The sequence below is a fragment of the Chlamydotis macqueenii genome, chromosome 19 (assembly GCF_036417535.1).
Source record: "Chlamydotis macqueenii isolate bChlMac1 chromosome 19, bChlMac1.mat, whole genome shotgun sequence".
Taxonomy (NCBI): domain Eukaryota; kingdom Metazoa; phylum Chordata; class Aves; order Otidiformes; family Otididae; genus Chlamydotis; species Chlamydotis macqueenii.
The window spans coordinates 5,980,739-6,008,206 of NC_141574.1; the positions used below are offsets into that span (position 1 = coordinate 5,980,739).

The 27,468-nt window shown below is 58.7% G+C and overlaps 5 protein-coding genes across 7 annotated transcripts; 3 read left to right on the forward strand and 2 right to left on the reverse strand.

The window, feature by feature from the left end:
- Positions 1 to 221: 221 nt before the first annotated feature.
- SLC46A1 (solute carrier family 46 member 1) lies at positions 222 to 5,068 on the forward strand. The gene is made up of 5 exons (XM_086763016.1): positions 222 to 466; positions 578 to 1,430; positions 1,819 to 1,902; positions 2,948 to 3,104; positions 3,654 to 5,068. Exons 1-5 carry the CDS (start codon positions 248 to 250, stop codon positions 3,727 to 3,729), a joined length of 1,389 nt encoding a protein of 462 aa, XP_086619142.1. The 5' UTR covers positions 222 to 247; the 3' UTR covers positions 3,730 to 5,068.
- A 3,088-nt stretch (positions 5,069 to 8,156) lies between these two features.
- SARM1 (sterile alpha and TIR motif containing 1) lies at positions 8,157 to 15,170 on the reverse strand. The gene is made up of 9 exons (XM_086762992.1): positions 14,710 to 15,170; positions 11,646 to 12,264; positions 11,261 to 11,473; positions 11,044 to 11,135; positions 10,300 to 10,535; positions 10,088 to 10,181; positions 9,428 to 9,617; positions 9,203 to 9,324; positions 8,157 to 8,614 (listed from the first exon to the last, which is right to left on the reverse strand). Exons 1-9 carry the CDS (start codon positions 15,168 to 15,170, stop codon positions 8,485 to 8,487), a joined length of 2,157 nt encoding a protein of 718 aa, XP_086619118.1. The 3' UTR covers positions 8,157 to 8,484.
- An 845-nt stretch (positions 15,171 to 16,015) lies between these two features.
- Positions 16,016 to 21,444, forward strand: VTN (vitronectin). The gene is made up of 9 exons (XM_086763230.1): positions 16,016 to 16,158; positions 17,863 to 18,012; positions 18,500 to 18,619; positions 18,939 to 19,256; positions 19,363 to 19,502; positions 19,762 to 19,918; positions 20,049 to 20,198; positions 20,789 to 21,061; positions 21,249 to 21,444. The coding sequence occupies exons 2-9, from the start codon at positions 17,952 to 17,954 to the stop codon at positions 21,365 to 21,367; spliced, it is 1,338 nt and encodes a 445-aa protein (XP_086619356.1). The 5' UTR covers positions 16,016 to 16,158; positions 17,863 to 17,951; the 3' UTR covers positions 21,368 to 21,444.
- Positions 21,254 to 25,938, reverse strand: KIF12 (kinesin family member 12). Of its 3 annotated transcripts, XM_086763228.1 has the most exons (17): positions 25,826 to 25,938; positions 25,425 to 25,490; positions 25,215 to 25,293; positions 25,007 to 25,128; positions 24,759 to 24,834; positions 24,492 to 24,617; positions 24,269 to 24,404; positions 23,979 to 24,070; positions 23,614 to 23,749; positions 23,413 to 23,531; positions 23,171 to 23,275; positions 22,802 to 23,091; positions 22,432 to 22,615; positions 22,249 to 22,323; positions 22,036 to 22,172; positions 21,790 to 21,932; positions 21,441 to 21,651 (listed from the first exon to the last, which is right to left on the reverse strand). In XM_086763228.1, exons 1-17 carry the CDS (start codon positions 25,879 to 25,881, stop codon positions 21,587 to 21,589), a joined length of 2,007 nt encoding a protein of 668 aa, XP_086619354.1. In that variant the 5' UTR covers positions 25,882 to 25,938; the 3' UTR covers positions 21,441 to 21,586. The 3 variants fall into 3 exon arrangements, with proteins under 3 accessions (XP_086619353.1, XP_086619354.1, XP_086619355.1); XM_086763229.1 differs by lacking the exon at positions 25,826 to 25,938; XM_086763227.1 differs by lacking the exons at positions 25,007 to 25,128; positions 25,215 to 25,293; positions 25,425 to 25,490; positions 25,826 to 25,938 and having other exon boundaries at positions 21,254 to 21,625.
- Positions 25,939 to 26,449: 511 nt separating this feature from the next.
- On the forward strand, positions 26,450 to 27,154 carry SEBOX (SEBOX homeobox). The gene is made up of 2 exons (XM_086763317.1): positions 26,450 to 26,749; positions 26,883 to 27,154. Exons 1-2 carry the CDS (start codon positions 26,450 to 26,452, stop codon positions 27,120 to 27,122), a joined length of 540 nt encoding a protein of 179 aa, XP_086619443.1. The 3' UTR covers positions 27,123 to 27,154.
- Positions 27,155 to 27,468: the final 314 nt, after the last annotated feature.

Below are 27,468 nucleotides of genomic sequence, written 5' to 3' on the forward strand. Positions count from 1 at the left end.
GTAAGAAAAAAAAAATCAGGTTTCAGGTTTAAATTTCCGTAGCTTTCAATTAATGACACCAGCGGGGTTGAAAGCCGTGTGCTGAGGAGGGCTGCAAGCCCCCCCGCCTGCTCTCCCCGCACGCAGCGAAGCGCAGAGCCGATCCCTTCCTCCTTTCGCAGGAGGAAGCGCAACAACCGGGCACAACATCCCGGCTGGGCCGGGCCGCGCAGGAGCGCTCCGCTCCTCCGCCCCCCCCGCCGCCGCTATGGCCGCCGCTCCGCCGCCCCCCGCCCGCCTCTGCCGGCCGCTGCCCGCCGTCGAGCCGCTCCTCTTCCTCGCCACGTTGTCCCTCGGCCTGCAGGGCCCGCTCGCCACCCAGTACCTCTGGGACCGGCTGGGGACCGAACGCGGCTACAGCGGGCCCAACGGCAGCAGCCCCGCCGGCTGCGGGAACGGCAGCAGCCCCGCCGATCCCCTGCGGCAGGTGGGAGAGCGGGGCAGGGGGACGGGGGTTGCTGCTGCCCCCCGGGGAGCTGCGGGATAGTGAGGGGGTGCTGCCGGCCCCCATGCCTCAGGTGCCTGTTTTTCTTTGCAGGAGGTGGAAGCCCTGGTCTCCCACTGGAACCTCTGCATCAACCTAGGAGGCTTCTTCGTCGGTCTCTTCTCTGTGACTCTCTTCGGACCATGGAGCGACAGCGTGGGCCGCCGTCTGGCACTCATCCTGCCGGCGGTGGGTATGGCCGTGCAAGCGGCCATCTATCTTCTCGTCATGTACTTGCAGCTGCACGTTGCCTACTTTCTCCTTGGACGCGTTTTGAGTGGCCTCATGGGGGACTACAACCTGATCCTGGCCAGCTGCTTTGCCTACGTGGCCGACACCAGCGACAAACGTGCACGTACATTTCGCGTCGCCATCCTCGAGGCGTGCCTCGGCATTGCGGGCATGCTGGCCAGCATCGGCGGCGGCCAGTGGCGCAAGGCGCAGGGGTACATCAACCCCTTTTGGCTTGTGCTGGCTGCCAGCCTCGCTGCTGCTCTCTACGCTGCTTTCTGTCTTCAGGAGTCGGTGAAGCAGCAGAAACCAGCCAAGCTGTTCACGCTCAGTCATTACAAGGCCGTCTACAGGCTGTACACGGCCCCAGAACACCTGGGCTCCAGGCGGAAGCTTGCTCTTTACTCCCTGGCTTTCTTTCTTCTTGTCACAGTACATTTTGGAACCAAGGACATCTTTGTTTTGTATGAGCTTGGCTCTCCTCTCTGCTGGGCTGCTGACCTCATTGGGTACGGCTCAGCCGCCAGTTACCTGGCTTACCTGAGCAGCCTGGGAGGGCTGCGGCTGCTGCAGCTCTGCCTTGAAGACACCTGGGTGGCAGAGATTGGATTGATCTCAAATATTTCTGGACTGGTTGTGATTTCTCTTGCTACTACAACAGCACTGATGTTTACAGGTGATGCTGAATTCTGCAATTCCTATCTTTCAGGCTCTTAATTTAGAGATGCCAGTAGATGCAGGAGGGCAGTGTGTTTCTGGAAGTTCAAGCACGTGGTGGAAGTTCTGCCTCTGTTTCAGCCCGTGTACCAACAAACCTGTGGCTTGCCAGCAGGAAAGTTGGCCGAACACTGAAGGTGGAACCATATAGTTCCTAGCATATTAGATTTCCCAGAAGCTGTATCACACTGCAGACACAGACTAAAGTGCATTGTGAGATGCAGGAGGGTGAATTGGGTCTAAATATAGCAGGGAGAAATTGCCTTCAGCTACACGTTTCGGGGAATGACTTTAGAAACTTTCTTTTTCAGCTGAGCTTTCCGTAATGTGCTGTATCTTGCTCACAGGTTATGGGATTCTGTTCCTTTCCATGGCAGCCACTCCAGTCATCAGAGCCAAGCTCTCCAAGCTGGTCAGTGAGACGGAACAGGGTAAGGAGTTAGCCACTGTGCTTAAGCTCTGTCCAGAAACACTGTCTTCTTGGAACAGTGAAATCAAACTGCTTTGGGAGGTTAGGACTTCCCTGGCTCTTTTGGACTCCTGTGCCCCTGCATTCACCCTCAGGCCCAGGGTAACGTGTCATTTTTTCCGAATAATTGTCATTCATCAGTTTAGACTTGCTACGTCTTCAAGATGAGGACAAGAGAAGAAAACCAAGATGAAGTGTGTTGCATTCAAGCTCGGGAATAGTTCAATCATCCATCTGTTCGTTTTCAAAACTTTTACAAGGAGCAAGAGTTAAAATGGATTATATAATGAACAGAAAATAGTGATTTCCCTGACCATGACTCTTTTCTGTAGATCAGTAACAGTAGGAAGAAACCTAGTGTTGTTAGAGGGTTATATCATTGACCATGGTGAAAGATCATGGATCACCCATAGGAGGAGCATATTTGCCTTTCTTCCAGTAATTTGAAGTGCTTGCACTTGCTGTTAAACACCGTGCAGGAATGCCTCTGCAGGCACAGGGAGAGGAGGAGGGAATCGAGGTGGGAAAGATCAAAAAGTGACTTTGTAAAGTTTGTGCTTCTTGTATTAGAATGAAAGTGGCGCACACTTGATACCAGGTTTATGATGCTAAATCTATAAAGTGCAGTTTTCTGCTGGACTTAATGTTTAACAAGCGATAAGATGTGCTTGGCAGTAAACAGATCTAGATAGCCCTGTCTAAAGCGTTTACAATCCAGCTGATAGATAATATCCCTGGTCGGCTCTGGGGATTCGCATTCTGGAGATCAGTGAGGTGGTCCTGACTAAAGAGAAGCTGAGCTTGAGAGGTTTGGCCTGGCAGGCCAGCGCAGTGCACCTGATCTCTGCTCCCGGCTCTTGCTTACCACACTTGGTAATCAGACATCAGTTTTCTGATAGGAAATGCAAACCCTTGGAGAGGTTCACAAGATCCCACTGAAGGTGATGTGTTAAAGACGCTTGCAGGCAGGGCTGTCTCACCATTAACCTCTCATCTGTCTTTTCCAGGTGCTCTTTTTGCTTCTGTTGCCTGTGTGGAAGGGCTGTGTTCACTTGTGGCTACAGGAGTGTTCAACTCTCTCTACCCTGCCAGCTTGCACTTCATGAGAGGCTTCCCATTTCTCTTCGGGGCTATAATTCTTCTTATTCCAGCAGCTATTATTGGGTAATTTATTTCAAATTTTTAAACTTTGCCATAGGACCTGTGAAGTGTAATATGAAAAATACTATTTACTCTGTTTAGGATAGAGGCTCACGGGTTTTGAGGCGTATTTTCAATTATCTTATGAAAGGGTGTTTAGTGCCCCAGTAAGCAGAGATGCAGTTCTGTTTCTTCTGGCATCTGAATCCTAGCGATAAACCTACAGCCCAAGTAATGTAGCTGCTGATAGTCAAAGTGCTTCAAAGTCTCACTCCACCCTCAGAGTGGAATTGAAAATCTGGAGGTGAAAGTCCTCCTTTATGGAAGAGATGGAGCTTTTTTAGGAGTCTCTCTTCCTGTTGTTTCTCTACTAATTAAAGGAAAAGTTGTGTCCTGATAGAAAACAAATCCCCTGGTAAATCCTGGGAGAGAGAATGTGTTGGGATTTACAGTAGAAGTGCAACAGCTCCTGGCAGGGTCATTCTGTTCTGTTCCTTTGAAACGTTAAAACTCCCTTCATTCAGCGACATCCCAGTGTGCCTTCGTAGGCTCTAACTATTCTTTCTTTCTTAGGTGGATAGAAATCTGGGACTCGAACCCTGACTACAGTCACTTCTCAGATGCTTCCCTGTCCCCTGCAGATGGCTGAGCAGCAACTTAGCAACAAGGAACTGGCCAGCTCGGCAGTGCCCATCTGAAGACTGCTCTTTATTCTTCCCTTGAAGGACACTTTAGTGTGGGAGGGATACCTTGCTTGTCCTTACTGATTTTTAAATGCCACATTGTTGGAAATCATGGCTCTGACTGCCGGTAGGAACTAAATTTGCAGATGTGAATGCCTGTTCGCCATTGTCTTGGCTCAGCTATCAGAGAAAACCCAAGAGACCCAAAAGCCAATCAAGAGTAAAAGCTATTGTTGGCCATTTGCAAGGCCAGTTAGTGGTTTGGGGTTTGCTGGGGAAGGAAGTTTTTGTGGCCTGCTTTTAGTGGTGAGAGAAGACTGAATTCTGTTTTAGTTGCCAGACATGGTCCCCTCTGAATGCTAGAGTGTGCAGCAGATGGGCTGTTGGTGTGGGTGAGGCCCGGACTGCAGCCTGCAGAGCAAGACTGAAGCAATGGTACCCAACAATGTGCTGCTGTGGAGAAAGATCTGCACTCCAAATCAGCGTGTTGTCAATAAAAGTCATACAAATGTCGCAGGCCAGACTAGGCTCCTGCAGAAATCCTTATGATGAGTGGTAGTTTACCACAGGGGTGCTATTGCCGTCCTTATTGACTGAGCTAACTCTGGCTTCGCAAGTTAGAGGTGTCTGAGGGAGAGCTTGTAGGGAGGAGTGCCAATGGCATGTCCTGCCTGTCTGTACGCAGCTCAGCCCAGGATCTCAAAGGTTCTTTTGAGAAGTAATAGCTCGTGTGAGAACACTAAGGTGCAAGTAGGTGCCTTAATTGACAGCTGCCAAGGAAGTGAAAGCCAAAATTGACCAAATTGGCCCTCCCCGACTCTTGCATTGAAAATTTGAGGCCCCAACCGTGACAAGCGTGCCCTGGTGTCATGTGAAATTACTGCTGTGCTTATGGCAGAGCCAGAAGCAGTCCTTCCTCATCAATACACGGTGCTGTTGGGATGAGCTGGTGTGGAGGCAGTACGAGTGTCTTTGGAGGTAAATGTTTTGTTGTATGGGGCATAATTTTGTGTCGGTGACCTCACTTCTGCTGCCCTTCTTGAATTATATTGATGCCAGCAAGCAAACCCCATGTTCATGGTATTCCTTAATTGTTCTTTTTAAAGCATTAACTGCATTGCCACTGTCCTTTTTTTCTTCAAACTGCCATAAACCAGCAGTTCTGTGTACACTGCATTGCACACACTGTTCAGATGTGTGCAATAATGTCCTTAGCTGTGAAATTGCTTAGCAGACATATTATCTTCGGAATGAATAAAACCTCCGTTCTCTTTTATGGTTCATAAAAAGATAGCTTTTCTCGTACAGCTGTTGATGTAATTTGTCCTTGCCTCATTCTGTGCTTCTCTCCATTATTTTCATGCTTCTTCCTTTATTGAAGACTGCAGTAAAGAAGCAGCTGCAGGAAGTTGTCTGCCATATGGAACGTGAGTGTGCAGGAGTCCCGAGTCAGGAAAAATTCAGGTTTGGGACTTGCAAGCAGCCAAAGCTTGCTTTTCCTGAACACTGGATAAATCTTGCAGGAGTGCTTAGTCTGTAACCCGTCCTTCAGGTTATGTCCACGGGTAAATGTGAAATGCTTACATACAGCTTTGTTCCCTGTTCATTAGGAGTTTGTGATAAAAGCAGGAGGATTGGGGAGTGTAGAGAAGCAGGAGGTGGAGAAGTAGGGAGGCTTTAAGAACTTGGTGTTATGCCACTTGGTCTGTGTGGTGGTGCCTGTGGACACAGGCAGGAGTTAGGTGTCTGATTGGCAGGCTGAGCCCAGAATTAGCCTCCCTGAGGAACAGGGCATGCTGTGAGTGTTGCGCTAGCTGTTTGTAACTGAACTGTTTGTGAGGTGAGTCTTCTCTCCCAACAGACTCCAAGGATGCCAATGCTAGCAGCTGCTCAATATTGTGCAGTGAAGTGAGACTTGTGTACTGGCTCTGCTTTCCTGTTTGTGTCACTGTGCCTGCAAAGGAGAAATTCAATAGGAACTATTATGCTCTATTAAAAAAAATTAAACCAAAGTTTTTCTAGGCTGTCCTCCAAGAACTACAACCGTGAAGCAAATACATGATCCATGTGTTGTGACTGTGGGCAGCAGGGAGAGAGTCCCTGGGGATGTGGTGAGCTACATCAGTCCATGCAAAGATGAGCGTGAAGTGTGGGTCCCCACAGAGAGAGGTGCCTGGAGAATGTCAATTCTGCTGCCCCTTCAGAGGATGAGAAAGCATGACGGCAAGCAAGAGCAAGTGTGAGAACGCTGCAGGGAGAGAAGCATGTGAGACAAACAGAAAAGAGGTGAGGATTTAGAGTATAAACCAAATTTATTAATAATGTCTGACAGAACAACTTTAAACACTTTCTGACATGACATAGCAAAGGAATAACGAAGGGTGAGACCAGAAGGATTAATTTCCTTGAGACTGCTCAGACTGGAAGGGACTGAGTATGGGATGTTTTGTCAAGAGCAGGGCGAGTTCATTAAGGTGAAGATAACTGAATGATGAGGAAACAGGGAAAGTGGACATCTGGGCAGCTGGAGCGTGAGATGGGATCTCATTGCAGGTGAGACACCTCAGCTGTGGAGTGAACTTCTTTGTTTCAAGAGGACAAGTAAATCTCTACATTGAATGGTGGGTGAGGAGGTTAATTGCTAGAGATCTTCTGGGAAACAAGATGCAATAATCTTACTGTGTATTATTGTGGAGAGAAAAATCCTTGGGACTGTTTGGGTGGGACTCCTTCAGTGGCCAGGAGGCCTTGACCTCAAGGAGGTTACTCAAGACTTTTCTCTGAAGCAGCTCGCAAGTAGCTTTTATCCTTCGGCAGATTCACCTTTGGGCTCATCTGCTAGCTTCCTTGTTTTTAATCTGGAGATTAGATAGATTCTATTTCTGATGAATGCTGGGCAGATACAGCTATTAACCTTTCACTGGAGAGCAAAGATGCCATTAACTATGAGCTGATAAGAAATATCCATAAAGCTGTAACTAAACACCAGAATTTAACTCCCCCCTCCGCCCCTTAAATGTTCATGTTTCTAAGCCCAAAGGAAATGTGTTTATGTTCCTGCCAGTTAAGGCAGCAGTGAGGCTTCGGGAAGAGCCAGGAGAAGGACAAGGTGGATGAGATTCCTTGTTACCTCCTGAAAGAGCTGAGTTACCTTGAGCAGGGACAAGCAGAGGAGCTTGCTGCTTCTGCAGGGTGGTGCATCAGCCTGGTTTCCACAGCATCAGGACAGGCTGATGTTCCCGGACATGGCTTCCTCTTCCTTCTGTGCGTGCTCTGAACAAGGATGTCTTTTTGCATTGCTCACTTTGCTCTGCATCAAAAAAGATAAACTCAGGTAGGAGCTGCAATTTCTGGTCCTGGTTGCAAAATGGCTTGTTGTTGAGAGCCTGCTCACCCTCCAAGCAGGTGTAAGAAGCAAGAAAAAGCTGGGAGTGCAGAATTCAGGGGATGTGTGTCAGGGTGCCCGTGGTTCCTCACCTTCAATGTTAGCAGCACGTTGTCACACCTAGCAGCCTCCGCCTGCCCTTTGCATCTGCTTCGCTCTTTCCTGCTATTTCAGGGTGAGTAGCTGTAAAGAGACCTGGTGGGTGTTGAGGTGGCATGATAGAAGGAAACAAATACTCCTTGGTATTGCATCAGCAGAGAGCAGGGGCAGCCCTGAGCCTGAGGAGCTTAGCCAGGGCTGTCGGGGGTGAGTGCTACTCAGCAAAGAGATACTGTTTGGAGGAACAGATCACCGGAGATCTGCTGTGGAGCACCAACAACAGAATAAAATACAGCCAAGGTATAATAACTCCAAAAGTACAGTACAGCAATTAGTATCTTCCATATCTGCATGGTTATATGTTTTCCAGAGTCACAATCCAGCCTCCTATGCCCTGTAAGCATAGACCTGATAAAGTGGTAAAGCTGAGACATCAGATAGAGGGAAGGAGGTTGTTCTAAAAGCACTTTTTGCAAAGATCCTGCAGAAACTTCACGTGATCTAACCCCAAACTTCTGTTGTCAGAGTTAAGAGCACAAAGTGGTTTTGCAGCATTAGGAGGTGAAAGGCCCCCAAGGATGGAGCGAGCTTATGTGATAAAGGGACATTACTGGGAAAGAGAAAGCTGCTGCTGAGCAGTTTAGAGGCCTCTGTGTGTTATCTTTCCCAAACATGGGGATTTCGTTAGGGCTTAGTTTTTATTTGCCCTTCCTGCTCTCAGCTTCTGACCACAATGGTATTCCCGCGGCACCCAGCAGAGGCCATACGATGCTTATGGACCGTTCCCTCTCAACTGCTCTTCTCTCTTGCTTGTCCTCTTGTGATATATCTCTCACCGATTCCCCAGTTTTCAATCCTCTGAAGTTCCCTCTTCTTCAGACATGCTTCTGGGCTGCAGCCATTTGTGGGGGTCTGGACAGTGTCGGTCTTCCTCACAGCCCCTGCATTGCGGGAGGTGTAGCCTGCGTGTCCTGCTACCCCAAGGGAGGATGTGGAAGACGACTCGTCCATCCCAGAGTCCACCCTGGCTTGGCTCACCAGGCACTGTATGAGTGAGTACTGGCCTTTTAGCACCAGGGGCTTGCATCTGGAGGGTGGAAGGGAGCTAATGAGCCAAGGCCTCATCTCAAGCCAGGGTACTAAGATGGGGAAAAAAATCTAGAGGGAGAAATTTGGCCCCACATCAAAAGGGGTCACCGGGGAAGTTTCTGGAGGGGATGAGGCAGCTGTGCTGGTTCTAGGTCTGCCCCAGGGAGGGCAAGCAGTCCAGGCCGTTCTCCGACCCAGCAGAGGAGTCCCGGGAGGAACGGCCTTGGAGAAAGCGGATGATTTTGTCGATTGTGGCCTCCTGGTACTCATGGGACCACCTGTATTTGAGGGGAATATTTGAGTTAGTTTTTCCCACATGCAAGATGCCACAAGACAGCTCAGTTCATTCGGGCCAGGAGCTAGAGAACCCCTTCCTCCACCCCAGCTCTCTAGGAGCTCCCCTTTTCCCCATGAAAAATAGAAGAACACTGGATGCTGCAGGAAACCCCCTTCCCGTGTGCTCTGCCAGGCTGGAGGGCTACGAGCAGGTTGGGATGCCAGCCCGGAGTACTGGACCACGAAGGGGAAGCACGAGGTGAGAGGAACCCAGGCAAGCTGCGAAACCTGCCAACATCGCTCCTGCCTGGAGGACTGGGGGCACGAGGATGGGTGTCATCCCAGCAGCCATGGGGTGGGGAGCTCTCTTACCCGGAGGAGCCCCAAGCACAGAAACAGCAGAAGGGTTGTGGTGGGGACCTTTGCTCCCTTCATGCTCCGGAGTCCCTGAAGTGACTCACTTTCCCCTTTGGCCTTTTCTGCCTCCCTCATCTGTTTCTCCCAATTTCCTTGTGCTCTTTGCTACTGCTTATGCAAGCCGTTCTCTCCAGGTGTCAAGGAACCCCAAGGCACAGGTTCCTCTTACTTACTTGATGCCATTAAATTTCAGGACAGCCCTCATGTCCTTGGGAAGTGTTTCTGGGTCGGGCCACTCAAAGTGGTCTGTAACAGGTACAATGTTCTTTCCAGAGTTCAGGGCTGTCACAATCTCCTGCAGGAACATGCAAGTGCTCAGCCTATGGCCCATGTCAGCCCATCACCAGCCCCTTCCTGTTCCAACATCCACCAAGCTCCCACCTGCTGGCATCTCCTACCTTGTGCACCCAGTCCTTGCACTCAGAGTCTCCCATGCATTTGTCCAGTGCATTTGGCGAGAGGACCAGCACAAAATTGCGGGCACTCATGACGCTCTGGATCAGCTTGTCCTCAAACTTCCCTGCCTCCAGCTTCTCCACATCGATGAAAACGCTGAAGCCGTGCAGCTGCAGGTGGACCTTCAGCAGGCTGGTGGTGAGAGGAGACAGCACCGTGAGAGGAGCTATGGCCAGCGCCTGGGTTTCCCACCGTATCAGCCAAGACATGGTGAGACAGAGGAGCAGCAAACAACACTCTCTCAAAGAACCACGTGGTTCTTGAGAGGCCAGCTGCCAGCCCAGACTGCTTACAGGTGTCTGTGCCCATGCAGAAAACGTGGGGAGCTGGACGTTAACTCCCTGCTGTGATCCCCTACAGCCCTACCGAGCACAGCGTGAAAAAGGGTAAGTCAGTGTGGAAGAGGGACAGGGTGGCAGTGACAGGACTGGGAATTAGCCTGTCCACCGCGCGGCTTATGGCACGTGCTGTCCCCATTTCTGCTGCAGCTTTTGGCAGCCTCCTCCTTCCTCCCTGCTGCAGCTTGCAGCTCTCCTGGATCCGCACTCTTCCTACAACTGATCACCAGCCTTTGCTGGCATAAAATTGCCTGCAGGACTCACCTGGCCAGCTGTGACCCCGTGCTCCTCCGGTAGCTGATAAATACATCAGTCCCATCGGATGCCGTTTGCAGCGTTATGGGGGAGTGAAGCATCTCTAGGCAGAGCAGACAGCAACCAAAAGTTAAAAGTACGCAACAGCTCATCCCAAACAACCCTCAATACTTGCTCCCACCCGCCTGCTTGGGTGCAGTGAGCAGCAGTGGGACCCGCACCCCTTGCAGCCGTGAGGATACGGACGCGGTGGAAGCCCGTGTTGATGTGGCAGTCCTCCTGCAGCTGCTGCTCCGTCACCCGGTGCAAGAAGTTGCGGTTGATGCCACACGTCAGCAAGTTGTACGTGTACTGACGAAACTTGGGGTCGATGCTGCCCAGCCAGTCAGCCAGGTTGCTGCGGTCGCAGGTGGAATAGTTTGCGAAGGTCTTCAGCTCTGTCAGCTCCCGGAAAAACCTGGCAGAGAAACAAATGAAAGTGTGGAGCAAGGAGGGGAGGCTGCTGGACCAGGCAGTAACTAGTGACATTTGGTACCACTTCTGTCCGCAGAGGACAGTGTGCAGCTATGTGCCGTGGTGAAGAATGAGCTAAAGAAATTAAGAGATGAACACTTCCGTGACTGTGGGAGTGGTGATCCTCAGGACATGGAGGTAGGAGCAGCTCAGCTAAGGGAGGAGAAGCTCAGGTAGGTTCCCATCTTTCTAGGTACCTTGCAGGATCCCACCTCCCCTGTGCCATAGGTGGTCTCTCCCTGTCCCACACGTCTCCCATGCATTGGCCCCGTTGCAGGAATCCCTCTGGGACTCCATGCTGCACTGGACAAGCCCTGGCAATCCAGGTTTTGCATTGTGAGGATCTCTGTTCCTGTCTTTGCAAGAAGGGGATGGCACAGATCTTTTCCCTGGCTCTGCCACCATGGTGATGACCATGAAGAGAGGCCAGCGTGCCCTGGTGGTGGTCCTACCTCTTTCGAGTGATGCTGGAGTCCATCCCCAAATCCTCCTGCAGTTCCTCCTCTGTTAGCCTCAGGAGAATGTCCCCATCTACCTGGTGGTCCTGCCAAGAGAAATCCAGGCTGGAAAGGTCCCAGGAAAAGCTGTTGGGTGAGATGCTTACACCTCTACTGTAAAATGGGGCAAAAGAGCCCATGGAGGTGTCCCTCTCCCGGCACGCAGCCCTACCAGGAAGCTCTGGCAGTAATTGTTGAATCCGATCTGCTGCAGCCACGTCTGCACCTCACAGGGCTTCCAGTTGGGAACTGTGGGCAAGATGCGCCGAGGAACCTCCTCCCCTATCATGCGCAGCACCTTTTTGGCCAGGGAGGAGGTGGTGCTGCTGGTGGAGTAGCACACTACCCTCTTCAGGCTCTGTGTAGCCCCAATCTCACTGAAAATCTGGGGACACAAAAGGAGGAGACATCACTTTGCTTTCCCACCTCCTCCCCACAACCTGTGCCAAGCCATTTGAGAACTCAGTGAGCTCATAGGAGAGCAAAGGACACCCAGATGCAGTTGTGGCAACCCTTTCCTTTTGCATCTCCTTCCTTCAGGCCGACCTACCCTTTACCTTTGTTTTCTTCTGCCTGGTTTTGATTGCAGCCTCTGTGCAGAGGTAGAAGGCAGCGATGCACTGCGCTTCCAGCCTCGAGCTGTCCAGCAAGGGCACCAGCCGCTGCAGGTCGTCCGCCGTCCTCCCCTGGCTGTTGTCACTGCTGCCCAGCATCTCACAGGCGAACTGCTCCGGATCCAGCGAGGCGATGAACGGCTCCACCAGAGCCAGTGTCCCCGAGCGCTCCACCTCCTTCTCAATCTCTTTATTGGTGGCCAGCACTGTGATGGCCAGGCACGCATGCAGGCGGATCAGTTCATCGTCTCTTGAGAACACTAGTGGGAAAAGCCACTCTGCGGTCCTCTTCTCAATCATCAGGCGCTGGTTGGCCTGCCCTCCGTACATGGCACAGTTGGCCAAGGCCATGGCGCAGTGCCGCAGCACGATGGGGTCCGTCCAGCGGCACCAGTACAGGATAGCATCCAGGCCTCCATCAGAGATGAGCTGGAAACAGGTCTCCTCGGTGTGTTTGAACATGTGCCCCAGGATACCGGAGACGCTCTGTGCCAGCTGGGGAATATCTCGCTCCTTGGCTAAGTTCAGAATCACTCCCAGACCAATCCGAGCGATCCGATCCCTACAGGAAGGAGAGGCACAGGCAGGTGAGGGGCAGATGGCCATGCAGACAGTGAGAACAGTGACTGGCATGTGAACTCTCCCGCGCTTCGGTGGTGTTTGCTACATGACAGCCAGATGTTTGTCCCTGCAGGACACGGATGCCAGGTGCACTGCGGTGCAGTGAGATGTGACAGGCTGGTGTTGGAAGAACTTGTCTGGACCTGATGGAAGAGCTTGTGATGGGACAGGACATGGGGTGCACAGCCTGGGACCACCACACCAGAGGCTGTCATGCGTGAAGGAAGATGTATGTAGTAATTAACAGCTAATGCCAGACTAGAAATGGATCTGCTTAGTCAGCTTTGCCAGGTGTGTGTGGGCTGCTGCATCTTTGGGGGTGAAAACTTGTTTGTCCCTAACCAGCGCTGGGCTTGGCACTGATCTGCAGAGCAGGGGTTTCACACCTGGCTCAGCAACCCCGCAGAACTGACCACAGGGGTGTGTGAGAGACAGGGATCTGCCCATCCTGAGATGGTAGCGTGGAGGCAGCTTGGAGGAAGGCTGTTTATTTCCTCAATCCTGTGCTCTCTTAGAAGAGGATGGCAAAAGCCCAGGGGCAGTTGCCCGAGGGCCACCAGCTGCTGCTCAGCCACGGCTGACCTTGAGCCTGTGTTGCAAGGATGGTCTTGAAAAGACACCCAAATGGGGCTGGGCACTAAAGGCATAGAGCAAGGGAGGAGGAAACGATGGGCTCTCCTCTGCTGTCCCATGAGCCTGCCCGAGATGAGAGGGCAGCTCCATCTCTGGCCTTAGAAATGACCCATTTGCACCTGCTCCATTCACAAGGCACAAGTGCCGTGCTGCCTGTGAGGGCAGCGGCGTGTTTGGCCCCGAGCGATGCTGGACTGAAGGCACACCGGCCTCTTTGTGCTGGCAAGCGGGAAGAGCATTTCTGGGAAGCCCGTGGCCCGCATGGCTCATGCTGACCTTGGGGTGGATTTGGCAGCAAACACTGTGGAGAGCTCTGGAAAAAAAGCCCTCAGCCTGGGACTGGCACCGAGCCCGGACTCGGCCACGGAGCTGGACGACAAACACAGCCCCACCAGGTCCCCGACTCCCTGGAGACACAGGATGGAGCCAGGACCGATCCAGCTCCTGGCTGCGCATGGATGCTGGGAGAGGTCTCTAAGCCAGAGGCTTGGACTTGGAAAGGGGACCCCTCACACCTCCCTGCCATCGCTTGGATGTTGGTGGTTGATCAGGCTGTGGGGAGTGAGTGGCTGGGGGCCCGTGGCTGGTCCGAGACCCCGGCCCATGAACTGCTCCTGGAGCAGACGACGGCTCTGGCAGCTGCTTTCTCTTGCCAGGAAGCTAAGTGCTGAATTCAGACTGTGCCAGTGATGGTTCCCGGGATTAATTCCACTCTAATGGACTTTCCTGTTTTAGCTGTTGCTTCTTTTTGCCTGCTGGTGCATGCAGTGAGGCCCAGGCTGTGAGCCCGCGACCTTACAGCAAGACACAGCAGTGGAGCTGGCAGAGCTGCATGTTTGCCTGCAGGGTCTCAGGAGAGAAAGGCCTGATCCTGACCCCACTCGCAGCAGGTAGACGGCTCCTCCCGGGGACCGGCACACTGCAGACGGCGCTGTCGGCGCACACCGAGCTAGACACAGGGCAGAGCGAGGGACCTTGCAGGAGCACGTTCATGGTGTTTGAAGGGTGAGCTGTGTGTGGGTGCTGCATCACCGCTGCTGTGCGGAGTGTATGTAGACATACACTCATACACTCACTTGTGTACACATGCACACATGCACTCCCACCCCATGTGTAACGATGCTTTGGCAGCGTCAGCCCAATGCCTCTCACCTGTCCTGGGTGCAGCACACGCCTCTCCAGCCTCTGAGCTAGGGGCCATGGACTAGGGGGCTTTTGTGGCTGCCACCGGTCGGTCCCCTCCTTGTGGCCTCACTCCAGCCCTAGTCAGCAGCAGAAAGTCTCTGGGAACTGGCTTTGTCCTCCCCCTCTTGCTGCAGTTATGGCTAAGGGCGAGTTGCATCTCATCCTTAGGGTCAGACGCCCTGCGCCAGCCAAACCAACCCAGCTCAACCACGGAGGGTGTCTTGGGCATGTCAGGGTGGTCCTGGGCTGAGGGTGGCTCCTGAGGACACCCCGAACTGCACCGGCATCCCTAAGCTGGGGCTGGCCTCCTCCCTCCTCCCTCCCTCCCCAGCCGTGGCTGGTGGGGGCAGGTCATGCCATTGCTTGGGCATCACCGGTGACTTGGGGACCCCCGTTTGTGGGGTGTGGTGGGGACACAGTGTGGAGCCCGAGGGGGTTTGATGTACCAGGAGCACCCAGAGCAGGGAAATCTGGGGGGGGCGTGGGTGAGATGGATGGAGGAAATCCCTGCTGTGTTTGGGGTGGCAGGCGTGCCTGCAGTGGTGGGGGGGGCTCTTTGCAGACTCACCTGTTTTCTGCCACCAGGATCTGCTCCAGGAGTTTTCCTGCCTGGCACTTGGTCTCCAGCTCTGCCGTGTACAGCAGGTTCAGCAGCAGGTCCAGGCCCCCCTCCAGGCGGATCACATCGCACAGCACTTTGGCCACGTCCCTCCCCAGCGTGGGCATCCCCCAGGCTTCCTCCACCAGCTGGAAAACCTCGGTGATGCCCTTCCTCAGCTCCGCAGCATCGGCTGCCTGCTTGGCACGGGCGATGGCCCTGTGCAGGGCGGGCAGGATCCGGTCCAGGGCTGCCCGTACATCGGTGTTCACCCCGGGGGAAACCTCGCGGTGGTCTCTGGAGCTGCCCACGCCTGCCCAGCTGCCAGCCTGGCTCACGCACTCGGGCACCGCCAGCCTCTCCGCACCCGACATGGCGAAGAACCGGCACAGTTTATAGAGGGAGACGAGTAGAGTGAGCACCATCGGCATCTCCTAGCGCAGCATCCTCGGTCGCTCGCCTGCCGGGAGCACCCGGCCAGGGCCACCACGCTTTTTGGGGGGACCTGAGCTGCCCGAAGGGAAGGTGCAGGACGGGGGACGGAGCTGGCCTGGGGTCCGGCCGCAGGGCTGGGCTGCCGGCTCCCTCTCCCCCCCCTGCCCTCCTGGGATGCGGAGCTGGAAGCGGTGTCTCAGGAGCCGCCTTCCCAGAGCCAGGCTCAGCATCTCGGGTCCTCAGGGGCTGATGTCACCCCGCGCAGGCGCCGCCCCTCCAAGGAGGGGCTCATCTCTGGGCAGCAGCATCCCCCTCCTCACTGCAGATGCTCTGGCATCCCCTGCTTCCCCCTCCTTCCACAGCTTTCGCCCTGCCCACCCTGAGCGGGGGCTTGTCCCATTGTCCCCTGCACTTGCCCGAGCTGCTGCGAAGCCTGTGCTCACCGCCGCGTCAGGCAGGGACCCCCGCATTTCTCTGGGACCCTCTGTGACCTGATCGGGTGAACAGGGTGGAAGCAGAGGGCCCGTGGTCACGGTGAGGTTGTGGCCCGCTGGCGCTGCTTTTTGAACCCGTTTGGTGCCGGTGCAGGGGGGTAAATAGCCCCCTTTGCAAGGTGGAAATTCAGAGCAGCTCTTCTGAGTGGGATCGGGATTTACATGATAAAAGAAAGAGCAGAGGCAGCCTGGGCCCCTTTTATTTTCCTTTTTTTTTTTTTTTTTTTTTTCCAGGCCAAACGTGCTCAGGGCAGAAATGCTTTGGACACTTCTCTGTGTTGGGAGGAGCAGCTTAAATCCTTTGCTCCAAAACCAGGTTGTTGCCAGCTCAGGCTGAGACTTAAATTCAAGTTGATGTTTTGATGCCACAGAGTCGCTTTTAATCCTCTCTGAATCCACAACGCAGGGACAGACAGAGGAAAGGGACACCAGCCCGCAGCGAAGGACGGTGAACAAGGCAACCCTGCAGGAGAGGCTCAGCACAGAACCAGTAAGGATTTTCCCGATAAATTGTTACTAACCGGGGGCTGTTGCGATGCAGCACGGCAGAGGGGTTTGCTATCTAGGAGGAGGCTGCTGTCTGGGGGCAGGGAGGGGGGGGCCAGAATTCAAACCATTCCCTTAGGCTTGTCCTGACAAGCCCACAGAGCTGAGCTTTGCACTGTTTTAGTTTTGCTCTGCTCTGCTTTTTAAGAGGGATTTCCAGCACCAGCAGCCTGGGCTCTGGGAGTGGCAGGGGTCTCCTCGCTGGCTCTGCTCAGCTCCCCAGGGCCCTGTTACCCAAAGCAGCCCCTCTCCTGGGGTCTCCTCCTGCCGTGCATCCAGGGAAGGGCTCGCTGAGCCAGTTGCTGGTGTTTGGGAGCCTGGAGCAGCAGGAGGGAGCTTTGTCTCAGCCGATCAGCAAAAGCAGCTTAGACACTGCCCAGCCCTTCTCCCCAACAGCTTCCCCGCAAGCCTGTGCCGTCTCAGGGTGCTTATCCCCCAGGCTCGATTCAACAGGGTCGGGATGAAGCTTTAGTGCTACTCTGCGCTGATGCTTGCTCCCTGGGACGATGCCAGCCCCACCGTAGCTGAGGCCAGGGGGCAAGGAGGGGCGTGACGGGGCTGCTGGAGAAGTCCTGCCCCAAAAGCTGGCGTCTGGGTGCTGCCCTCAGCTCACCAGGGCTTTCCAGGTGGAAATGCCTTTCTCAACACCAAATCAAAGCTCTTTCCAGCAAGGGTGGGAGCGGCCAGTGCCAGGAACTGCCTGTGTCCAAGCTGGCAGAGGCAAGGCCCCTGGAGAAGTGAGCACCTTCCTTGGTTTCTTCTCTCCCCAAATCTTCCATCACTTATTAAAGCCCAGAGCTGCGCTGCTCCTGCCCTGGGGCCGGCGTGGACCCCATGGAGCTCCCACCCCAGCAGTGCCACGGCTGCAGAGGCAGCTGGAGGCAGCATCTCTGTAGCCCCGTGTGCATTTGCTCCTTGCCCCTGATTAAATAAACATCACAGAGTTATCAGGAGCTGCTGAAAGAGCTGAGTCGACATTAATTAGTAACCAAAAAGATTGGCTGGAAAGGGAATGATGGGAACAAAATACACAGGCTTTTGTTTGTCCACTGCAGTGAAAGTACAGAGGGCTTCCACTCTTGCTCCCTCTCTCCCAGCTGCTCACCCCTGGCCCCTGGACCCCATGAACAGCGGTGGCACCTGCTCCATCCCGAGCCTCTGAGCCTTGGGGATCCCCAGGTCTGCTCCTAGCCTTGCTGACATCGAGAAAGCCAAAATCCCACAGGCCAGTCCTTCAAAACAGTGCCATTTTGGGCAAGCATAAGCCCAGGGCTTTTCCCTTTGCTCTCTGAGCATCACTCCCCCATCCCCTCTCGTTAGGGTTTTTGTCTTGCCAAACCAGGCTGGGAAACAGCTTCCCCTTGAGATGGAGGCTGGGAACTTTAATACCGTGGGTTTGCTATGAAATAAGTGTGGCAGGACCTCAAAACCAGTTCCTAGGTCTGGCTTGCTGTCCTCCACTGCTTTCTGAACTGGTGCCCAACCCACGCCCTGGCTGGGAAGGAGCTGGCAGCAAAGGCACGGCCTTGTCCCCCTCAAAATGCACCCAGCTCCACATGGGCTGTGGAGGATGCTGGGCAGGAGAGCGTCTCTGCCCCTTTCCTCTCTGCTCTGACCTTGGCCTGTTTGTTTTCTCCTACTGGGGCAGGCTGAGCAAACAGTGGATGCCAAGGTTCCGGCCACAGCCGTGCTCTAGCCCACACAGTCGCAGGAGGGCTGCGGTCCCAGCCGCCCAGGATGAGGCTGCTCTTCCCAGCCCTCGTGCTGGCCCTGCTTGCCACCGTCCGTGCTGCTGAAGGTGAGCCGGAGCCGGCCAGCTCCATGCCGGATGCTTCCCACTTGCAGCCAGGGTGGGGAAGGAGCAAGTGCAGCTCCTGGGCTGATGGAAGGGCTGGGGAGCCTGGGCAGAGTGAGGAGGGGGCCAGGTGATGGCTGTGGCCACTGGCCATGTTAGTTACACCTTGGAGCGTGGGGAGAAGGCAAGCAGGTGGCACACAAATGTTGGTGGTGTCCTGGCCAAATCCTCCACCACCTTGTGGCTGGACTGCCAGCATGGAGCTGGGACCCCGCCACAGCTTGCTTGCCAGCTCCCGTCCCAGCGGGACGTGGATGGGAGTGGGGAGAGGTGCCGCTGTAGCCCTCGGGAATGGGCGTACTGACAGAGAGGTGGGGTCCCCCAATCTGGGACGTGCTTTCACCCCTGGATCTTGGCTGGGGCGGGAGGCGCACTGGCCCTGCTGCCCACCCTGCATTTCTCTTCTTGCACTGACTGTGGGCTCTTGCAGACTCCTGCGTGGGCCGCTGCGACGATGGCTTCGACGAACTGCGCAAGTGTCAGTGCGACACCCTCTGCGTGTACTACCAGAGCTGCTGCAGTGACTACTCCACTGTCTGCAAAGTCAAAGGTACCGGTCCCACGGCTGCCCTCCCGGCCGGGGCAGGGGCTGACGGGGTGGCTGTGGGTGTCTGACACCGCAGGGGCTCGGAGGGGTCCGTGCTGGCTCAGCTCTGCACCCACCTGTGTCCACAGGGTGACGTCAGTGCCAGGATTTGGTGCTCAGGGTGCTGCAGCGTCAGGGGTTTTTGGCAGCCAGCTCACTGCTGCCCATAGCGTGGGGCCCTGGGGGTCCGTGCAAATCCGTATTGTAGGAGCAAGTGGCTCCTACACCCAGATCCCATGGGAGACGCCCAGGGCTCCCAGGGACCAACCTGCTCCCTCCGCAGTGACCCGGGGAGACGTGTTCGCCTTGCCGGAGGATGACTACCTCGACTACAACCTCACCGTCGACCTCGGCACAGAACAGGCCACCGAGGCAGCCCCCACAGAGCTGCCCACGTCCCTGTTGCCGGTGCACCCCACGCTGCGGAGCGAGCCGGGCCCTGAGGAGACGCTGACGGAGGTGCCCGTGGATGAGGTGCCCAACACCACGCCGGATGAGTTTGGAGGGCGGGACCCTGTGGAGGAGCCCGAGGAGCTGTGCAGCAGGAAACCTTTTGACGCCTTCACCGACCTGAAGAATGGTTCCCTTTATGCTTTCCGAGGTACCTCGGGGACCTTTCCTGGGCACATGGGACATGCTGCCATGCCATCACCCGGCACTGGTGGCTGTGGTCCCTCCTGCCACTCCCACCTCCCTTGTCTCCTCAGGGAAGTACTTCTATGAGCTGGATGACACAAGCGTGCGGCCTGGCTACCCCAAGCTCATCAGTGACGTCTGGGGCATCGAGGGCCCCATCGACGCAGCCTTCACACGTATCAACTGCCAGGGCAAGACTTACCTGTTCAAGGTGGGCAGAAGCCTGGCTGCAAGGCTGGGGGTGCTCCTGGGACGGCCGGCACGGTTCCCCACCCCACCCTGGCGTGCTCCATGCACACATGCACACAGTGGCTGTCAGATATCCCAAAATTCCTGTGGCGCTCCAGGGGCCCAGGCAGCCACAGCCTCAACACAGGGCTCGCTAGCATCCGCTCGCTCCTCCCGGCAGACCCATGCCTGGGGGATGCACCCAGCCCCCTGACCCCCCACTCTGTCCCACACCCCTCCAGGGCAGCCAGTACTGGCGCTTTGACGATGGAGCCCTGGACCCCGGGTACCCACGCAACATCTCCGAGGGCTTTGAAGGCATCCCGGACAGCATTGACGCGGCCTTCGCCCTCCCCGCGCACAGCTACCACGGCAATGAGAGAGTCTATTTCTTCAAGGGTAAGGGGTGCAGCCCCCCACTGCCGGGCAGAGCCTGGCACCAGTGGCCGTGGGCAGGACACTCCTCTAGCTCCTGCTCCCCCGCGAGTGCGTGTGTCGCCCCGCTCATGCCCTGTGCATCCTCTCCTAGACAAGTACTACTGGTCCTACGATTTCGCCCACCAGCCCACGCAGGCCGACTGCGAGAAGTCCTCCCCCTCCGCCGTCTTCAACCACTACGCCTTCATGAACCGCGACAGCTGGGAGGACATTTTCCAGATCCTCTTTGGCGGCAGGAAGAGTAAGGGCTGGGCCAGCCCTGGGGGAAAGGGCCGGCGGGTGCCAATAGAGCCCACACTGATGGGCTGTGAGGGGTGCAGGCACCCAGGGAGGAGGGAGCGATGCCCGGCAGCACGGGCAGGCTGTATGAGCCGCTGTGCTGGGCAGGAGCCCAGGCTATGTGCAGGAATCCCCCCAGGCCCCAGCTGCATCTCCCATAGCATCCCAAATCCCACCCTCTGCTACCCTCATGCCTCGCACTACCAAGCCCATTGCCAGCCATCTTGCACCACAGCATCGCTGCTGGGGACTGTTTATTCCCGCTGGAGCTGGAGATCCCATAGGAAAACCCCAGCCCTGGGCAAGAGAAATGAAAGATGGAGAGGAGGAGAAGAGGAGCTCAGCAGCACGGGGCTGATCCCAGCCAAGGGTGGGGCGAGGGGCTGCTCGCCACTCTGCCTGGTCCCTGTCACACATCCCATCCAGGCTGGGATCCTTTGGAGCATCCCTGTGGGTCTTGGAACAGGCGCTGGGGGCTGCCTGTGGGGCTGGGCTCAGCTCACTCCCACGCATCGTTGCCCCTCTCGCTCACTCTCTTGCCTCTTTTTCCAGTCGGGGTGAGCAGCCCGCGGTACATCAGCAGAGACTGGCGGGGGGTGCCCAGCCGGCTGGACGCTGCCATGGCCGGCAGGATCTACGTGGCCTCCAACCAGCCCCGGAGGAGGAAGTCTAGTCGCCAGCGCAAGAGGTACAAGAGCCACCGGTCACTGAATTTGGGTTTCTGGAGCTGGCTGCACAACGGCTCCGACTCTGTGAGCGTCGAAAGCGACTGGCTGTCGGGCTCCCAGTGCAAGACCCTCCAAAGCGTCTACTTCTTTGTCGGAGGTGAGTCTGCGGCGGTGGGATCCGGGAGAGATGCGGTACCAGGGTTGCTGGGGCACCGGGAGGTCTCCTCTCGCTCTGTGACGTCCCTGAGCTCCGGGATACAGTGGGAAGGTGCCCAGGGCTGGCAGCGAGGGCTGGCAGCTCTGCCCTGCAGCCAGTCCTGACAGCCATCTCCCCTTCCTCCCAGACAAGTACTACCGCGTCAACCTGCGCACCAAGCGTGTGGACCTGGTGCGGCCCCGCTACCCGCGCTCCATCGCCCAGTACTGGCTGAACTGCCCGCAGCCCGGGGAGGAGAGCACCTGAGAGCCCCGCCGGAGCCGGCCGGCAGCACAGCCCTTAGCTAGACAGAAATAAACCGTGAGCGCTGTGCAGGCTGGAGAGCCCTGGCCGTCCGTCCATCCGTCCTGTGGTCTGCGCGGTCCTTGTAGTCAGAGATCCCCGTGCCCCCCGAGGGCTGTGGTCGTCCCAGGTGTAATAACTGCGTGGGCTGTGCCAGATCGCTGCTGGTGTGGCTGCGGTTGCTCAGATCTGCTCCGCCAGCCAGTCTAGTGCCTCTTCCCACTGGAAGAGAGGGACGGTGCTGGCGGCTGCCAGCCCAGACCCAGCGAGGTGAGGCCTCCAGCACCCCCAGGATCAGGCCCACAGCCCCACGCCTCTGCAGCTGGGCTCGGGATGGGTGCCCATCGCTGGGAGACCCCATCCAAGTCACTGCCTGCCCTGCTCACCTCTGGGCTCCGGCAGTCCCGGTGGCCATGGCGGTGCCGAAGGGATGACCCTTCCGTCGGGGCTGGGACAGCGCTCAGGGCCTGGCAGGTCCCTAGGGCGGCGCGGGTGCCGCTGAGACAAGCTCCTGCTCCTGCCCCGGCTCCTGCCGTGAGGATGCACGAACAAACCCCAACTCACCGTAACGCCAGGGGCTTCCTGAGCTACAGCTACTGCCCAGGGGGGTGGCCTCAGGCCCTGGCTCTCACCGCTTCCTCTGGGGCGGCTGGGGGTGCCCGGGGAGCTGATGGGAGCTGGGCAGAGCCGTGTCCTCCTGGCCAGGTGGCAGGATGCTGGTGCTTCCCTCGGGGGGGACCGGCTGCGGTGCGGGGGGCCCTGGCAGTGTCTAGGGGTAAGCAGAGCGGTCAGATTGCTGTGCCACGCTGTGCCACCCCCCTCTGAAGAGCCCCCCAGGGCCATACCTGGGACATGATGGCATCAGCTGGCCCGGGGCAGCACTGGGGGCAGCCAGGGTGGCTGGAGGCAGGAGGCAGCTTCTGCAAGAGGGAAGAGAGCAGTGTGTGGGTGGTTTGTGCACCCTCACCCTGCCGTGGGCACTGCCCCACACGAGGATGCCCATGGAGCCCAGGGCGCCCCACACTCACTGGCAGCCAGGGGCCAGAGGCAGGTGTCGCGTCGGGTTGCCGGAGCCTTGTGGGGTGGCCGGGGGGGACACAGGGAATGTGGGCACTCCGGAGTTGGGGCTGGCTGTCATAGGAGCTGCGGGTGGCTCTGCGGGATGGGCCAGCTGGGACGTCACCACTAGGCTCTGGGGACAGCTGGGGCTGCCTGGGGAGCAGCGAGGGAGCAGGGCAGGGCATCGGCAGCCTCTGGCGAACCTCCAAGCCCTGCCTGGCCCCGGGGAGTCCCCAGGAAAGGCTGGCTGACGTGGGGTGCTGCCTGGCCGGGAGGGCTCTGGCTGCCCCGCTGATCCCTTGAGCCCCTGCTTGTGGGTCCTGCGCGTGCTCCCCATACCTCAGCTGCTCGTTCTCCACCACGAAGTCCCGCAGGAGGCCGTAGAGGCTGGGCCAGGCTGGAGCTCCCTCTGACGGGAGCTGCCCTTTGAGAGGGGAGTGGTGCAGCCCTGTGGGGCCGTACCTGTCCCCCCAGCCCGGCCATGCCCCTGCCCTCGATGGGGTCCCCGGGACCTCTGTGCTCCTTGTCGGCACCCTGGGCAGGCACAGCTGCTGGCGTAGGGAAAGGTTTTCCAGCTGCAGGACCCGGATTTCTTCCTCCAAGGTTTGCAGCAGCTTCTCCCGGGACACCTGGGAGCACGAGGAGGTGGCTCAGAGGGATCCCGGCAGCAGGGCAGAGCATCCTGCCTGCAGCCCCCACCTGCCGTACCCTGTTGGCCAGGGGCCTGGTGGTGACCCTCCGGGCCCGGCTGGCGTAGTGCAGCGTGCTCAGCGTCTCCGAGAGGCAGCGCGAGGAAGGGGAGATGCAGGCGACCTGCCGACGAGGAAGAGCCACAGGTCAGCTGCCAGCCAGGGGCTCACTCGTCCCCCTCCAGCCTTCCCCTCCACGGGGTGAGACCCCTGGCCCGCTGTGACTTGGTGCACCCCTGCCCAGCCTCTCTGTGCACATACCATGAGGGTGACGCCCGAGCCGCCCAGGGAGCGGGCCAGCAGCCGGGTGAGTTTGCTGTCCCTGTAAGGGATGTGCGTCCGCTTCCCTCGGGGTTTCGCCAACAGAGAGATGCAGTGTCCTGCCGGAGGGCGAGCCACAGAGGCTGCAACGGGGCTCTGATGGGGCTCATGCTCCCATGGTGGGGGTCCCCTAACTCTCACCCAGTGCCAGGAGGCTGCGGTTGATGTTGTTGGCCTCCACGGAGAGCTCCCCACTGGAGCCGGTCTCCTTCACCCGCTCGCTGCCAGCCAGGTCCACGAAGCAGAGCGTGCCCTGCTTGTTGGGGCAGGTGCTGGGCTGCGGGACCCAAGTTGTGGGGTTGATGCTCTGGATCCCCCCTCGTCCCTTTCCCCGTAGCCCATAGCAGTGTCCCATCCCTGGGTCTGGGATTTGGCTCCCTGCTGCTCCTCCCAGCCCCACCAGTGCATCCCTGGGGAGGAGACCCCCCCCACCCTGAGGCTGATTGCACCCCCACAAACAGCCCCAGCCCCCCAAGCCCTCCCCCTGGAGCAGGACACGTGCTCACGGCCCGGCTGCGGATGTGGATGGTCAGAAGAGCATGGCTGCGGCTTGAGTGCCTGTTGAGCGCGTGTGCCGAGGTCTGTCGCCTCTGGGATCCTGCCGGGACAGGATGGAGAGCTGCATGGGGGCATGACACCCCACGCCCCGGCAGAGCACCCACTGCCCACTCCCTGCCAGACACGAGCCTGCCTGGCCTCTTGGCTGCCACTGGAGCCCCACCAGTCTCGGGGACAGCTCTGTGGGGGGCTGAGAACCCCCCAAACATGCCCCAGCCCTGCGCCCACGGCCCAGCACCTTGCAGGAGCAGGTCAGTGATGGCCTCCAGGCTCTCGAAGTCCACGCTGAGCTGGTTCTCCACGTAGAAGCCGCGGGTTTTGCTCCACCGCAGGGGCAGGGTGCATGGTGGCCCTGGGCTCAGCAGGTCCCGGACCTGGAGGGTACGGTGGAGGGGAGGCAGCTGGGGAGGGGAGGCAGGGGGACCAGCGGGGCCTGGCTGGGCAGCCAGGTGGGTGCTTACCTGCTCATTGTAGATCTCCAGGTAGGAGGCACTGAGAGCCAGGTCAGAGCTGCGGCTCCGGCTCTGTTCCAGGAGGCAGGCGAAGGACCTCTGCATCAGCCCTGGGGCCGCCAGCCGGGTCTCACTCTGCAGACACCACGAGGGTGAGCAGCCACGCCATGTTCACACCCACCTCCTCCCAGCACCCCAGCACCCACGACCAGGCGAGAAGAGCCCATCCCACCGGCAGGATCAGGTCAGGCCAGGGGAGGATTATGCCCATTATACCTGGGCAAGGGGTCCCATCAAGGTGTAGGTCTTCCCCGAGCCGGTCTGCCCAAAGGCAAAGACGGTGCAGGAGAAGCTGGGGAAGATGCTGAGCCTCAGGCATGGCCCCAGGCTGTGGCACAGGGTTGCCACCTCCCGGCACATCCCCGGCAATGCAAACCCGCCGGCGAGGCCTGGACGGGTGCAGCACAGCGGGCGCAGGGTGTGCCGGAGGGCTGGGGTCTGCGGGGGGGCTCACTGGGACTCACCCGTCTATCGCCAGCTCCACCAGCTGCCTCATCCCGCTGCCTTCGAACACGGCCTCCTGCGAGGCTCCCGCGTCGAACACGGCGCTGAACCCGAAGGTGGCATCGTGCCTGGCTGCGCTCACCTGGGCACAGGGACGGTGGCAGCTCAGGGGGTGCCGCAGACACCTGGCCCCCCCACCCAGGACCCCTGTGGGAAGGTGGCACTTACGTGGACAGTGCCATCGCCAAGGCTGTGCACAACCCGCTCGTCACCTTGCCGCGTCTCCCTGCAGGTCAGTGGCCGGACCCTAAGGGCAGAGGGGGGGACCGGGACACCGGGGTGTTGCTGCATGGGGACCTCAGGGAGCCACGCTGTGCCCCTGCCCTGGGCAGGAGGGTCCCCGCGGTGTCCTCAAGCCCTTTGCGTCCCCCCTCTTACCTCAGTACCACTCTCAGACGTGTCTCTCTGCCCTCCTCGAGGCCCTCCCGCTCCTCTCTGGGGCTCCTTTGGGGAAAGGAGGGCAGTGGGGTGAGGGGTGCCCCCCCGCTGGGGGCTCTGCCCGTGGGCACCCCAGGGGCTGGGGCAGAGAGGGGCCCATGCCCACCCCGTGCTCACGCCGTCCTCCCCTCCCCACTGTGGCCCAGGGCCTGGCAGAGGCCACGTCCCCGCAGAAGGATGGCCCTGTCCCCGCCACCCCCAGCCTTTCCTGGGTGCCAGCCCCCCGCCAGCTGCCCAGGCGGCTGTATTGGCCGGGGGAGGCTGGTGGCGGTCGCTTCCCAGGCCCTGCCAGCTCCAGGACGGGGGCGGTCTCCGTCCCCTCCGCCTCCCCACCGACTTACGCTCTCTCCTGGCCCCGTGGCAGCGTTTTGGGCCGCGCACCCGGCTGGGGCTCCATTCGCCCCCCGCCCAGCACCCCTGGCTCGGGGTGCCCGCAGCGGCCGGCCGGTCCCGGCAGCAGCCACCGCCCGCCGGCCCGGGCTGCCCCGCACAACAGGTCCCACCGCTCCGGTTAAACATTGACCGGTGCCAGCCCGGGAGAGCGGCCCGGCGCAGCGGGGGGCAAGGGGAGGGCGTGGGCGGGCGGAGGCACCTCAGCCCTGGGAGCCGGGGAGGGGGCGCAGGGGGCCCCGGGCTCCTGCATCTGCTGGGGGCCCCCGACCCACCGGCACCGGACCTCGAGCACCGGCATCCGCACGGGACCCACCGGGCATCGACGGCGGCGGGGTGGTGGTGGTGGGGGGAAACCAGTACGGACAGCTGGTGGGGTTATGGCCCCCGGGGGTCAGGGGTATCCCATCCCCGAGGCAGTCGAGGTGCGCGGAGCGGGGAGCGGCCCCGGGAGCCGCTGGGGAAGGGCTGGGGGGGCAGCACCGCCCGCTCGGGGCGGTCCCAGCCCCCCCTTGGTGGGTGGGGGGATGATAAAAGCCAGGGAGGCGACGGCGGGGCTGGGGGAGCCGGGCAGGATGAGCGCGGCCCCGGGCACCTCCCGCGCCCCCCAGCCGCTGCTCCGCTTCCCCGACGGGGCGGGCGGGCCGGGCGGCGGGCGGGCGGGGACGGCGGCGGCGGGCGGTTGCGTCCCGGGGCCGTGCCCGTGCCCGTGCCCGTGCCCTTGCCCGGGGGGGCCGCGGAAGCGGCGGCGGACCACCTTCAGCCGGGGGCAGCTGTCGGAGCTGGAGCGGGCCTTCGCCGCCGTGCCCTACCCGGACATCGCCACCCGGGAGCGCCTGGCCGAGCTCACCCAGCTCCCCGAGGCCAAGATCCAGGTGAGCGCGGACCCGGACCCCCTCTCCGTCCCCTCTTTACCGGGGCTGGAACCCCCCTCCTCCTCGGCGGGGCCGCCCCATCGGGCCGCCGGTGTCTCACGGTGTCCCTGCGCTCCATCCCCGCTCGGCCCAGGTCTGGTTCCAGAACCGCCGCGCCCGCAGGATCCGCAGCGCCAAACCGGAGCCACCGCCACTGCCACCACCCGAGGAGCGGGGTCTCCCCGCGGCACCCCCCGACAGCACCGCCCCGGGCCCGGCCCCCATCCTGCAGCCGTCGGGAGCCCGCAGTCCCGCTCGGGGCCTCCCCACGTCGCTGGGCTCCATCTCCGACCTCATCTACAGTGCAGCCATCACCAACCTGGGCGAGCCGTAGCCGCAGCGGGGACCCCCCCGGCACTGGGAGCCCCCCCCCGGCACTGGGAGCCCCCCCCGGCACCAAGACCTCACCAGCTTAGCGCTGCGGTTTCATTAGGGTGAGGAATTACCGCTGGTCCCGAAGGTCCCGAGGATGTCATCCAATATCCTAAATGCCGGTGCAGCCGTGGCGGGGCCAGCTCCCCATCAGCCCCCGTAATACCAACTAATCTTTAGGAAAAAAAAAAAAAAAAAATACCTTAATCCGATGCCGCATCCGCAGATGATTGTGGCGTGGCCGCCCCTAATCCGCAGGCACGTTCGCAGGTGCCGGCGGATCTCCCCGTATCGGATATTAAAGCGTG